This window comes from Serinus canaria, chromosome Z (genome assembly GCF_022539315.1).
Source record: "Serinus canaria isolate serCan28SL12 chromosome Z, serCan2020, whole genome shotgun sequence".
Taxonomy (NCBI): domain Eukaryota; kingdom Metazoa; phylum Chordata; class Aves; order Passeriformes; family Fringillidae; genus Serinus; species Serinus canaria.
The window spans coordinates 53,971,743-53,985,722 of NC_066343.1; the positions used below are offsets into that span (position 1 = coordinate 53,971,743).

Below are 13,980 nucleotides of genomic sequence, written 5' to 3' on the forward strand. Positions count from 1 at the left end.
TACCTTATTTAACATTGTTAGAGAACAAGTGGGATAAAAAATGGCATACTCTGTGCTCTCACTACTGGACAAAATTATTATTCATGCAAAGCTCTTTCTGCTTGTTCATACAAGCCTATGCAACTGGAGCAGTCAGTGCCAGTCTAATATAGCTATATATAGTACAGATAAAAATGTTGCTAATATATGGCACTTGTTAGTCTGACTTGCTGATTATGGTGCCTACAGCTAAGGTTCTGAATAAAAGACAAGAACAAAATCCTTTTTTTAGTGCTATCTTTTCATGCTAGCATTTTATATAAGTCTTAAAGTAACAGAACAATCATTTTGCACACTACATTCTTAGTGACTGCCAGAAAATTTTTAGTCAATTTGGAATAAAGCTAACTGTAATATGTTTATGGTGGAAACTATCATAAAATTGCTCTTAAAATTGCGAATTTTCTCTACTCAAAGCCTAATACACATACACAGAATAGTACAGCAGTAATAGCACAAAGCCAAACAAAAGAAATACGTGTCTTGAGGTGATTTACCTTGAGATATCCCCCCAGTACCATTCAGCGTCTTGTAATGACATGTTGTTATTCATGCTATTGTTAGTTACGGTATTAGGTTTCGGTGGCTTAGGAGGCAGTGCTGCAAATGAAAGGGGGGAAGAAAAGTTGTAACTCACTGAAAACATAACCATATATTCCTTGAAATTACACATTATTACATTAATTTTATAATTCTATGAGTGTGTTAAAAAAAGAACTGGTTACCAAATAGAGTTGTCCATCATTAACAGAGTTTAAAAGACACTACGGGAATCAAGAAATTTGAAAACAAAATATTTCAAAATAAAGTTTTACTGTTTCAAAAATGATATTATCTTGCAATAATATATTTTAAGGAAAATATAACACCATACTGAACTCCTGCCCCTGTGAAGAAAGCATTTGAGAAAAAAAAAAATCTGAAGTTTGCTTTTACCTTCTTTCACCATCACTGGGTGAACACAAGTAATAAAACAAACATGCCACTTTTTTTTTATCCTTCTATGTAATGATCTTAAAGGAATGTTCCTGCTTTCTTACCTAGAAGCTGAGTAATAAAAGATGCAAACCCATAGCAGTACAGTATATTTGAAGAAGAATCAGGGTTTTGAAATCCTCAGCATTCTGTGCAATGATTTTCAAGAAAACCAAAAAAACCAGATCCAACAATTTAAGAAACCCATCTGTGACCCAAATATCCCTTGTGTTAATCTTAGTATCCCACAGAATAAATTGTGTTCCAAATGCCAGGACTGATTAAACACCCCCCCCCCCGTCAGTTTTTCAATGTCAAAGCTGCATATGTATACCAGTGGGTGCCAGAGAAGATACTGCAGCACTGACTTAGTAAAAAGGGGGACTACACTGGAATCAGGATTAAAAATCAACTCAGCTCTTTCAGTTCTCCATTAAGTACAACATTCCCATCCTGTATATTATGACCAGGCTGAAAAGACAATGTTTTTAAAGTTGCAAGGAATATCAGGATAGCATAATACTTTCATATGATATGAAAAAATGATGCTACAACAGGCATTCAATTAGTATTGCTAGATTTTAAAAATGTTTTTTCCTTAAACAAACCAAACCAATGATTTGGAATCACTGTTTCAGGAAATATGAGTGTTACTACAGCATCTCCTTTTAGGCACAGTGTGGAACAGAGAGAGCAAAAATAGTAATAAAAGAAATACAATTTTTACATGATAAAATAGCAGGACTAAAACTACATCTGACATAATAAAATCAAAACAGAAACAGGTCAATTCAGTAAAACTTCAGTTAAGTAAGCAATCAGGTATTTTAATATGTTAAGATTCTATTTACTACAACCATGCACTAATCCACAATTTTATTCTAATTTATGAAAAAAGGAAAACTATTTGTATCAATAACAAAGTAAAGAAACCCTACATATCCAGTAAAAATTTTTCAGGAGCTATTATAAAGACCAAAATTAATTAAGTCTTCTATAATAAGACTGCAGTTTTACCTGGTGGATCCATTTCTATGTAAAACATCAAGTCTGTGCCACAATTTATATCTGTCTTAGGATATTCTATATCCAGTTCTTCCATATTCCAAACAGTATTGTACATTTGTATGAGTTTCACTGAGTAAGCTCAGATACAAGAAAAGAGTCAGGCTGTCTTTGTAATGGTGTCTTGGAATTCATTTTAAAACCTATAAGGGGCTGCACTGTAACCTATTACATCATAATCCTCAGCCAATCATGTCAAAATAATGTCACCAAACCACTCCTGCTTTCTCATTTTGTTCTACATTAATCTTAAAACAATTTCAGTTTTGGGAAGAATCTACATTTAGCAGAATTGCAATATAAAGCTGGTATTACACGCAAAAGGAGCAAGTGGACTCTCCTTGCCCATATTCCTGGCTCATTTTCCTGACTTTGCAGCATGGTACAGTCCAATCCTGGCAGGATGACAAAAGGCTGATATGCTGCAGCACGTAGCTCTTAGACACAGGCGCACACAACGCTCACACACAGGGCAGCTCCCTTCAGAAGCAGGTTGCTCACATCTCAGGTGCATTCTCCTGCTTAAATGCCTTAAGTTTGCTATTCAAAAAGATTTTAAAGGATTCTATAACTACTGCACATATTAGAGATGTATTACAGATTACAGAAGAGCATGACTGTGTGTGTATATCCATTACATACTCATTTCAAATAAACACACAGAGAGATATCTACATCCACATAATGAAATTTGGATTATGTTTTTAAACTCTGCATATTTCTACTATTTTTATGTGCACATAAGTATGATAGAGTTTATATTATGACATAAATGTGCTTACTGCAGAGATGTCTTCCTCTCTTACCATTATTATAACCATTATGCAAATGAATCTATATTAGTTAATTTTGAAATCTAAACCCCAAATATTGTAATCTTACATTCAGCTGATTCACTCAAACAATGGAAGAAAGTTATAACTGAGCAAACAGCCATTCAAAAATTGTTTTGCTGAATATAAAAAGGCTGTCAGGACATCATAAGATTTAGTCTGCCTTTTCACACAGTTTCTCTAATCTATTCTCATTGATATATTTATCAAGGTAATTGTTTTTAAAAGCAAGAGTCTCTTGTCAGTGTCTCCTTCACCCCTTGTCTTTATGTCAGCAGCATCCTCCAGTCATTTAGAGATATTTTATCTTAACTCCCTCCTCACTGTCTGTAACTCTCTCTGATCTATTGGAAGAAACATGGACAGAATAGACTATTAACTTCAGAGCAGAATGCTATGTAAAGCAATATACTTGCTATAATCTATAGGGGGAGAAAACCAGAGACCAAAAATAACTACAACTAGCTGTAGCAATTATCTCTGCCTTACATCTTAAGAAATTGTGGAACAGCTCCAATGTGCTCTATTTGACAAATACTCATTTAAAAAGATTAACACAATTTATATGATTTCCAAATATTTCACCCCTGCCCTCCCCGCCTCACCCCTCCACTGTCTGTGCCTCTGAGCAGGTTACCCCTTTCAGACAAGCATCAACATACAAGAGCATGCCTGGAGTACAAACATATACAAAAAGATGCAAGCTAGTTTGCTTTGTACATTAAGAAGCTTCATTTTGAAGTAGACTCTCCCCTTCCTGTTGAGGTAGATATGCTCCAAAGATTCTTTCAATTTCCAAAATGAAAATCACCCCATACATAAATCTAAATGCTAAACTTCAGGGTTTAGCCCACCTGCTACCCAACCAATTAACTTGCCAAGGTAATTATTTAAATTCAGTTACAAAGATTTCCTATAAAAACTGCATTGCTGCTTTTAGGTCTCATATGGGATCAGTAATTTTTTTTTTTTATTCAATTGAATAAAGACTTTCAGGAAAAATTACTCCCCTAGAGTTACAGTGGTGGCCAAATCTAGGAGTGAACAAACTTGTATAATCAGGTTAGTGCTCAGTTCAGACTAGCCTAGCCTGCAGGCAAGAAAAGACAGAGGAGGTAGATAGGCTTTACCTATTCCGTATATAACCTGGAGAGGTACTGAAGTACTAGACTTGAATTCTTGTATCTTAAGACTTTTAAAGCTCTACCTGATAATCAGTTACAGTATAATACTTCCACAAGATGATGAAAAAAACAGAGAAATTCAAAATCACTTACTTTGTAAATTATGCATCACAAATGATCACTCTTGTAAAAGTCGAAAATACAATCCAATATTGGTTTCCTCTTATAGAAATCTTGCTTAAAAATAAACCCTAAAACCTCCATTTACTAGGAAGCTTCTCTGAAGCAATGAAGAAAAAGAGATTGCTCTGCTTTCCAACCAATGTTCCATAAAACCCCCTAAAAGAGTTGTAACTTGCAGTGAGAAAATCCAAGCCTTCTCTCTCAACTGCTTAAACCTCTGTGCTCTGCAGAAGGTATCCACTTACTCTGGTTCATCATTAAGACGTGAACCTGACTTCAGTACTGTGGAAAAAAAAAGAAACCACCACCCTCAGTAGCATGCACGTCCCTCTCAGATAAAGATCTCAGTTTCATGATTAACTTGGGTAGGTTCAAATATTTGCTGAGCCAGGAATTTCAGCTGGGGGATGGGAGCCAGATTCAAAGTAAAAGTTGTCATCAACTAACAAGTGGCCAAGGCAGAGCTAACTTTCTCATTTTAGCTAAGTAAATGAGAAGACCATTGTAAGAAGCCTTAAAATAGTCCCTATCACTGTCTGCTGCATGCAGCATTGAAAATGAGAAAAGCACATGAATAGCCAAATACAGGAAGTGGCTAACTGCAGAAAAAAACAGAATAAAAATTTTCCTTGAAAAGAGCTGCATCTCTAGAAGCAGCCTTGTGCAGGCAAAATAGCCTGCTTGCAAGCACAGCATCGCCTTGTACATGCTCATGTTGCATCACAAATATAGGTGCTGCTTCAAGACCCTTAGTCTGAAGCTGTGAGACTATTTATCAATTTCCTATTTACTACAAATATTTAAAAAAACAAAAAAAATCTGTCTGTATCCATGGTGGTTTCCAGTACATCAGGATTGTTCATTTCTTGGGCAGGCAGGTGGGAAAAGGAACTTTACAGAGAGGGAGGAGCTTAGGTTAAATCCATTTTCCTTGCCTTAGTGTTTGGTGGAGATCAAAATTGCTAAAGGAACAAAGCAGCAACTGAAGAGCCTACTTTCCTCTGCCTTCAGAGGTTACCTTCTTTGCCAGTTAAACTTCCAAAAGGAAATAAATTAAAAGTAAAAGGAGAAGCAGACGCATTAAGAAAAGGGGAGAAGGGGACTAATATTTTCCTTACACTTCTTGCAAACAGTGAGAATTTCTCATAAAAACACTTAGAATTTCTTTAAGATCTTCTTCCTGCTCCTTAAGGCAGTCAAATAGTATTGAAAAGTTTTTGTCCTAATACTTCACATACCAAAATCCTCCTACACTCTGAAACACCACTTGCATCTAATAATGAAATCCCAAATACCTGAAGTACATTTTGATGTTTTGCACTTGATTGATTAGCTTCACCAATAACAATCCCTTGCTTCCTTAGTTTTAGCCTCTGTCTACTTGAACAGTTGTCAGTTCTAAATATAATTTAAATCTGCAGAGTCATAAAGGTACAGCCTACTTCAAGTGGAGGTGAAAACTTGTATTTCTGAACTAATTCAGCTTCAGACTGTACTGGATATTCTTCTTTACTGTTAAAATTACAGAAGGATTTGAGAACATTTCTTGGTTTTTAGGACCACAACAGATGTATATGGTCAGAGGAGAAAAGACAATGCAAACTTGGTTCACTTTATCAACTAAAAAGGCACAGATACCCACACAGAGATAATGAGTTCCTCATTATCCTACAGGAGACATACAAGTGTCTTGTCAAAAAGAGATACTGGCATGCACACACCTGTATTTTCAAATATTGCCAAGTCTTTTCTTTTTATCTAAATTTCAAAATCTTGAGTGGTGCCCATTTAATTTGGAGCTTACTATTTCTTGCAGTCATACTCACAGTGTTCTTCTATTAACATAGCACTTTTTTTTTTCTAAAATATTATGTCTGAAGCAGGAAAAGAACTTATCAAGTTTGACATGCTTCCATGCGTTTTACACATACATACCTGAACATGGACATAACAATCTGTAAAAATGCTAATAATGTTGTACGTATTGTTTCACTTTTATAAAATTCTTGCAATTAGGTATTGAGAAACATAAAGCACTGGCTTGTGTGAAAACTTAAGCCAAGGATACAGCATTCCAAAGTACGGAGGTTAGGCGAGCATTGTGGTTTCCGTTAGGTCAGGGATAAAGCCTGACTTTTATTAGCTTAGAAGGGGAGCCCTCTGCTGGGTAGGACACGGATGCACAAGGTCCCCCCTGCCTGCCGTGGGCACCGCATCCGCCTGGCACTCGCAGCCTTCTGCCTGCTCCAAACCCCGCTAGGCGCTGCTGGCAGTCCAGCCGAGACTCTGACACGATGCAGGTAAGTTTTGACAACTGACAGCATTCCTACACATTTGTTTATGTCCCCAGGACACTACTGACAGGACTGTGGTCTTAGGCTAAATGCCTGTAACAACACAGGGTATCTTTGAGGAGGAATCAAATTCCAGGAAGAACTGGATCAGCCTTTACATTGCCCTGCTCTAGCTATTATGCCATCACTCTTGTGAATATTTTTTGCGGCCAAAAACAAAGTTTCTGCACCTTGGTGATGCTACCAGGACTTTCACCTCATCCCTACCAAGTGAGCAGATACATATAAGGCAGCCTTATTACCTCACTTATTCTTGCCTACGATGCTCTAAGTAATAAAAGCTACTTCTTCAGCCTGCAGTATTTTAGTGTGAGCTATTATTTACAATGTTACATACAAGCCTGGGAAACAGGGATAAACTGGGATAGACAGCCAAGACAAAGCAGCTCAGCTCTAGTCAGTGCACAGGCTATTGGAGGCTTTCATTCATTGATACAAGGCAGCTCTTTGCTGTAGCTCCTCTTCTGCTTTTCATCAGCAGTGCTATGAGCTCCCCACATCCCCCTGCTCTCTTGCCACATCCCACTTCCTCTTTGCCTTCCTTAAACAGACATTATTCTCACACACCCCAGCCCCAGAAAGGACCCCTATCTCCCTAAACTGCCCCCCCAAAATTACTTCCCAACTTTCTCTGTGCGGCCTGCTTTTGCAGCTATGAGTGTTAAACAGACACTGTTGCTCTGAGCACTTACTACACCTACTATGGGCAGCTTTGGGATCTTCATCCTGGGAAAGCCAACTCCAGGAAGAAAAACTAGGAGCCTCCAAGATCCTTGACAATTAAGTGAAAAACTACCCCAGTCTTCTGTACCTACAAATATAGCCTAACATAGCCTATTTTCCACTATTTACCTTCACAAGTCTCTATGATGTGTGATTCTGTGAGACCTGAGCAGCACTATTGGCTAAAATATGTTACAAGTAAGATATTTTCTTCTAATAGTACTGTTTTGGATAGCACATTTAGAGGCTTGTACTTTGTTTCTCACTGTGCTTTTTAATTTAAAGTCTGTGCAGCTGTACATCAAGCTGGGATGTTCAGATGGCATACAAAAACCACCTACCTGGCCCACCAACACCACCTTTTGTCTTTCCTACTGACAAACTTGAAGAATGAGACAAGAACCAGAAAACTGATCTAATTTTTTCTAGCCTTATTTCTCCTGCAACAGTACTTTATCTTCATCTGCTACGCAAAAATATACACTTCTATTAATAGGTACTGTTAACTTTAGTATTTTTGTGTAGGACTAAGCACTATTTTAATCCACAAACTAGAATCTATAGTTTGCTGATGAACACCATGACAGACAAAATACCCCAATCCCTATGTTCTGCAGTTAGTCAAATAATGGTCTAGGAGTAACTCTTTTTTTCATGTTATGACATCCAAGAAGCACCACTCTAGCTAAAAGATGTCCAACTGAAGATGCCTAATTTAAGATACTAATTTTAAACTACAGTATGATGTAAGGTCCAGCTGCTTACTTTCTAGTGTTTTCAGGTAAGAAGTATAATTAATGCGTGATGTGGTAAAGAAAAAACCCCACAGCTGTGCAAAGATCTGCCAGCTATTCAGATTGGTTATCTCTTAACACCGCATTTAATGTATTTATATACTGCCCAAGATACCACTAGAACTTCATGCACAGTTTGTTTTAGACAGAATGTTCTCATCTTATAAAGAATTAAGAAGGAAGGAAGCCATCACTCCAGCCTGTGAAAAAGAGAAGAAACCTGGCAACACTAGCTTCCCTGTTATCACTTAGTTGTCATGATGTTATTTTCAATAAGTAAAATTTCTGCTTAAGATCTCTCAAATTCTCCACTTGTACAGTTCTATTTAGGATTGTAATTCTCAAAATACTTACATGATAAATAAGGTATATTTTATTGGGATTTTCTTTTTATTAGAGTCTATCTAAACAGTCTTTATGGAAAAGCAAGCCACTAAAAAGCAATAATCTTAAAGATGAAAATTCTGAAAAACACATCTTAGAGTGCTTTTTCTAGTTCTATGAGAGCAATAAAAATAGACCACTTCAGATGTTCATGTCACTGAATGATATTGGTGTGGAAATGGACCCATGACCTAATCCTGCAAACTCACAGAATATATTAGTAAGATTCAACTTCAGAAAATTATTCAAGCTCCTTACAGACCTGAGGGCAGAGACTAGCTAACCTAACATTCCAAAGCCTGAAAATTTGTATCTGAGGTTTTTTTTCCAGCATATCAGTATATGTGTAAATGTTCTACTAAAAAACATTCTTCTAGACATGATGGACTTTAATGCACAGTGAAGGAGTTCTGTTTTTGTAACAGATCACATGAAAAATCCTAGGATTGTCAAAGTAAACTATTGCATCATGCTATATTAATTAATGCAGAAGTAATATTAAAAACAATCAGGTGTTCCATTTTAATTATTAATGTAGTGTCAAATCATATAAATCTGATGGATATAATGGCATTTCTTCAAGCACCTTAATGACACTCTCAAAATGACTAGATTTCTTGTCCTCATTAGTAGTTCTAACATCAACACCTTTCACTTTTATACTTTCCTCACATGAAGCACCTTGGGCAGATAAGCAACCAAGTGATCTCTTAAATGAAACTTATAAAATTCTTGCTTTGAAACAGAAGGAACTGTTGACCCTTCCTTCGTAACAGCCCAACCAGCTTCTAGACATACTCCAACGCATTTGCAAACATGTAACGACAAAAAATGCTTTTAGCATCAGACTATTAGAATCTGTTTTGCTTTTAAGCTTTGCAACATGTGACAAAGACAATAATTCTTTAACAATTAGCAGCTATTTGCTGATTCTTAGTAAAACAGGACAAATGTGCCTACCTGAAATACAGGAAATAAAGCACTTTTCTGCTGTGTTCTAGCTCTTCAGTTCTTAAGTAACCCTACACATCCTACTGCCATGAACTTTTTATTTTGTCCTTTGACTACAGAGGTGGGAAAGGTGTAGATGTCTCACGTTCTATTCACCCTTTCCTTTATTAGCTTATTCTCTGTTAATATGCTGTGAAAGGAATTGCTTTCAGCTAATACATAAAGTTCTCTGCATTAATAATTTCCTTTGCACATAGTTAGCAACTCTGCCTTGCTTCTACTGAATACTTGATTCAAACCCAGGGATTTTCCATAAATTAGAGGTGTGCTTTACTATTTGTTGACTTAATTAGTTCTGTAATGTTAACTTACAGAAACAATTCAATTAGGAACTAACTTTCCTGGATGGAACTTTCCTCTTAACACAAGAAACTTTCCCCTTATTTTTTTTACATCATTTATTGATATTGATAAATAAATAATTTGTGTATCTGGATTAAAAAATACGTGTATGTTAATAATGTCTCTACATGGTATAGCAAATCTAAGAAAATTTGCCTGGGAGTAAACTGAGAGCTCAATAAAACCCCAAGAATAAGCCCCCCTACCACTGTATGATATGCATTCTGCCTGTTTACAGGTCTTAAAAAACCCAAAATCCAATGTGCTGTTTACTGAAAGAGAACTAAAGTCCTAAGGCTGTACAAACTATTGGTGCTAAAATGATTTTAATGTAAAATACTATTTCTTATAAAACAAACATTGCATACCGCTATAAAACACACAACTTCTGCTTAGCTCTGTAATTGTGCACCTTTGTTTTGCATTACGTTTGATTTAAATAGAAAATACTGCATGCATTTACAGTCATGAAGTTGAATTTTAATATTTAAGAGAACATATAACTTTTAAATTAAAAATATTTTTTACCTGGTACAGGCTGTCTCTCGTTCCATTCACTTGTGATTAAAACCTCTAGGATTTTTATGTGGTGTTCTGTATTATCAGAGCTGCAAGAGATGGATTAGGCAGTAAGAACTAGGAGAAATACAAAAGATTATTTTAATTATTTTTTAAAAATGGAAAAAAATTACTACAATGCCCTCACATCAGAAATAAAGTCAGAAAAATATTTAATTAATCTTATTTTGTATATAACTAGTTCATATTTACAGTACAAAATATGGTAAAGATGACCCACATACCTTGCTATCTGGAATTTGAAAAGCAGAGGGCTGAAAATTTCAGCCAGAGACCTTGCATTCAAGAGATTTTTGCTGGAGGCTTGACAAACTCTGAGGAAATGTTTGAGCAAATACTGGAGTGTGAGCCAATACTGAGGAGGTATATTTGGAGATCTGATCAGTTTCTTCAGCAACTGAGCATATTCCTCTGAGCTCTGCACTTCTGCAAGCAAACAGATAAATGTTTCTTGAAACCAGCACAGGAACATTCAAGTAAAATGCAGCAATATGTGATTCCTTCAGAAACACCAATTTTACAGAAAAAAAAAAAAATCTGTCCTTCATTAGAACCAAAGGATATCTTTCTTCTTTTAAAATAAGAGAAATGCTCAAGGAAGAGTAAAGAACGAGTATTTGAAAGTCAAATGGAAACAGATAAGCATTTTGGTAAAAACCACAATGTGTTCAGAGTGTACTGGTAGAAGTCTGTCTTGTGTTTAGCGTCACACATGATTGGGTAATTCTGAGATGCACTAGATAAGTCTCACAGGTGCTGTTCTAACTGAAGGTTACCAGTAACAATATCCTGTCCTGAGATATATAACAGAATACTTGGCCCATGTGCTGAAAGCCTATAACCTGTACTTGTTTGAAATTACCACTATAGATGACGAATCTCACATGCATGTACTTCTCACTTCATAATCTGCAACCCCAATGTAACACAGCACTACATGACCTCTAATACATTTACTTTGTCAGCACTGATAAAAAGTTAAAAATTAGCTTTCTGTATACAGTTAAGTCCTTGATTTTTTTCGCCCTGTTCTTCTATAGTATTTCTAGTTACTAAAATGAAGAGAACTGTGTTATCCCTTATACATTGTTTGCCTAAATAAGTAACCAAATAATGCAGAATAATGTCTAGATCTAAACTGAAACAGCTTTCATAGAAAAGGGTAAAGATATATTTATGGCTTCTGAGATGCTGCCAGGTTGTGTAGAATTTTTGCTGTTCTGTAGGTAACAGCTGAACCACCAGTTATCCAGAATTCTAATAAAAGCCTTTTTGTTTGACATTTGAAATAATGTCATAATCATACCTTGAGATACAGAAATCATGTCACTGTAAACAGCTGCTGGAATTATGGGATTCGGCAGGTCCAGGATATACCTCTTGAGAGCATCTGATAAAGTGTGAACATCAAATGTCTCTAAATCTAATGAAGAGGCATCTAAAGGGAAAGAGAAACATGCTTTTTAGACTTCAGAAAGTAGAAAAAATATACAAGCTCATAACAAGCCAAAATTGCTAACTTATATCTGGATCATGGGGAACAATTCATAAGAATGTAAGACCCCAAGAAACATCTTTGAGATGAAGAACACACAGAGTTCAACACCATGCCCAGTTCCTTGGCATCTGATGAACCAAATGGTTTCCATTAACTGTGTGTGGTCTTCTGTCACATAAAATTCAGGGCTGAACTCAGACTAACGGTAGTGACTTGCTGCATCATGGCAATGTTAGGGGACATCAGAATATTTTTAACAGGTCTCTGTTTTATGTGTAAATATTTTGTGTAAGAAGTGAGTACTAACCAAAGGATTGGCCAAATGCAACTTCTCTACAAGGAGCTACATCTATTATGACTAAAAGTTTGATTAATATCTTGGGGATCCAAGTCTGCAAATATTTATGTAAGTAAGTTGAAACAAATATACACGTGCAGAACTGTATGCTTGGTGTTTTATGCAGCTGTTGAGATTTATCTTGTAAAACTTGATACCCTTACAGAATAGTTATGACTTGGGATAAGGTTTGGCAGTGTCACATAAAAAACTACTTGTTAATGTTGGAGCAAAGAATATCAGCAGCAAAAAAAAAATGGGAAAATACAGAAATCCTTATTTAGTGAAAGCAAGGTTAGGGTTCATCCTATAATATGAAACTGGCACAGTAAAGTCCTAAGTGTATACAAGAAGATCCATATTTTGTAGAAGAATTTAGAGGCATTAATCTGATTAACCTTCTATCAAGCAAGGTTCTTGGTAAAATAACTATTGAGTCTGTTTGTCTACTTTAAACAAAGGGAACAGGGAGGTAGAGGACTCAAATAAGTGGTGTGTCTACCAATACTGTGAAATAAGGCAGCCAAGAGGGGGTAGTGAGAAACTTAGGGCTCCTCCACCTCCTTCGTTTTCCTCAACAAAGAGCTTACACTATGAGCTCAAACCTTCTCAGACACCAAAGAATTTGCATGAGAGAAAAGGGATAATAAAACTTGCAGTGTAGGAATGATTTCTGCAAGAGCAATTATGTGTCAGAGAATCCAAAATTCTTAAAGAAATAGCTTTTATTACTTTTGCTGCTTACTGACTGTTCTTTATTTCATAAGCCAAGTTAAATCATGCATCTTCAGTGTTGACCATTTCTTAGAAGTATGTCCCAAATTATTATAATGAATACATGACTAAGAATATACTTATTCTGCAACTCTCTGGGTGTAATATCATAAACAGACCTGAACTCTTCCATCTGCTGAGCTGACAAGATGTAAATCAGCTTTGATTTTGGAGCCACATAGGATTGTGTTGATGCTAACAGACAGTTATCCAATTAAAAAATGGAAAGCATTTTAACCACTAACAGAACAGCACACTAATGCAAGCTCACAACTTTGAGACCAAAGCTGACTTTCCTCTCTGAATTAGCATTCTGCAAATTCAAAGAGAGCAGGCAGAGGAAATGATATGTGCCTCTATCCCTGCACCTGGATACTCACTGCACCAGCTCTGAGTTGAAGATCCTAATCCTATCTTAAAGAGAAGTACTAAAGGGAAAAATTCTGTTTCTGTTACTCAAACATAACCACATTTTAAGTAGGAATACACGTAAACCATGAGTTTTTAATCTCAAGTGACAGATAAACTTTCAGAAAATTATAGCTCAGTTTAGAGACTTCAGAAAGGATTCAGAAAAATTAAGAGACGCAATCACATTGGTGCCACACAACACTGAAGAGGTTGCTGCTATCATGAGGCTGCTAGCACCACATGCCTTTCTTCTCTCCCTGCTTGTACACATACACTTCTTCACTCCTACAACAATCAGCATAGGACAGGATGCTCTTTTGTTTTGAAAAAACAGACAACTCAGAGTTTAATCTCTTATTTGCTTTGTTAATGTTTGCAATTATTAAAAATAAGGAGACTAAATCACTGAGAGAGTTTGCTTTCTTTGTCCCTTTGGCAACAAGGCATGCAACCACTTCCATTTTCTACCCCTTGTATTTTTGCACTCTTTTAGACAAATGAAAGCTCACACCACACATTGCAGCCCAGCTTGCCAAGTCGTGGTCAAACGCTCC

At 36.2% G+C, this 13,980-nt stretch overlaps 1 protein-coding gene across 3 annotated transcripts in view; it reads right to left on the reverse strand.

Annotated features, from left to right (window-relative positions):
* PIK3R1 (phosphoinositide-3-kinase regulatory subunit 1) overlaps positions 1 to 13,980 on the reverse strand; it is a 60,029-nt gene that overhangs the window by 10,429 nt on the left and 35,620 nt on the right. For 2 of the 3 annotated variants that reach the window (XM_030236744.2, XM_009098174.4), the window contains exons 5-8: positions 11,713 to 11,844; positions 10,631 to 10,832; positions 10,356 to 10,435; positions 537 to 639 (exon numbers count right to left, since the gene is read on the reverse strand). In XM_030236744.2, the coding sequence (XP_030092604.1) occupies positions 537 to 639; positions 10,356 to 10,435; positions 10,631 to 10,832; positions 11,713 to 11,844 (517 nt within the window). Of the gene's footprint in view, positions 1 to 536; positions 640 to 4,189; positions 4,515 to 10,355; positions 10,436 to 10,630; positions 10,833 to 11,712; positions 11,845 to 13,980 lie in introns of those variants that run through there. The other variant, XM_009098175.4, reaches the window with a different exon arrangement.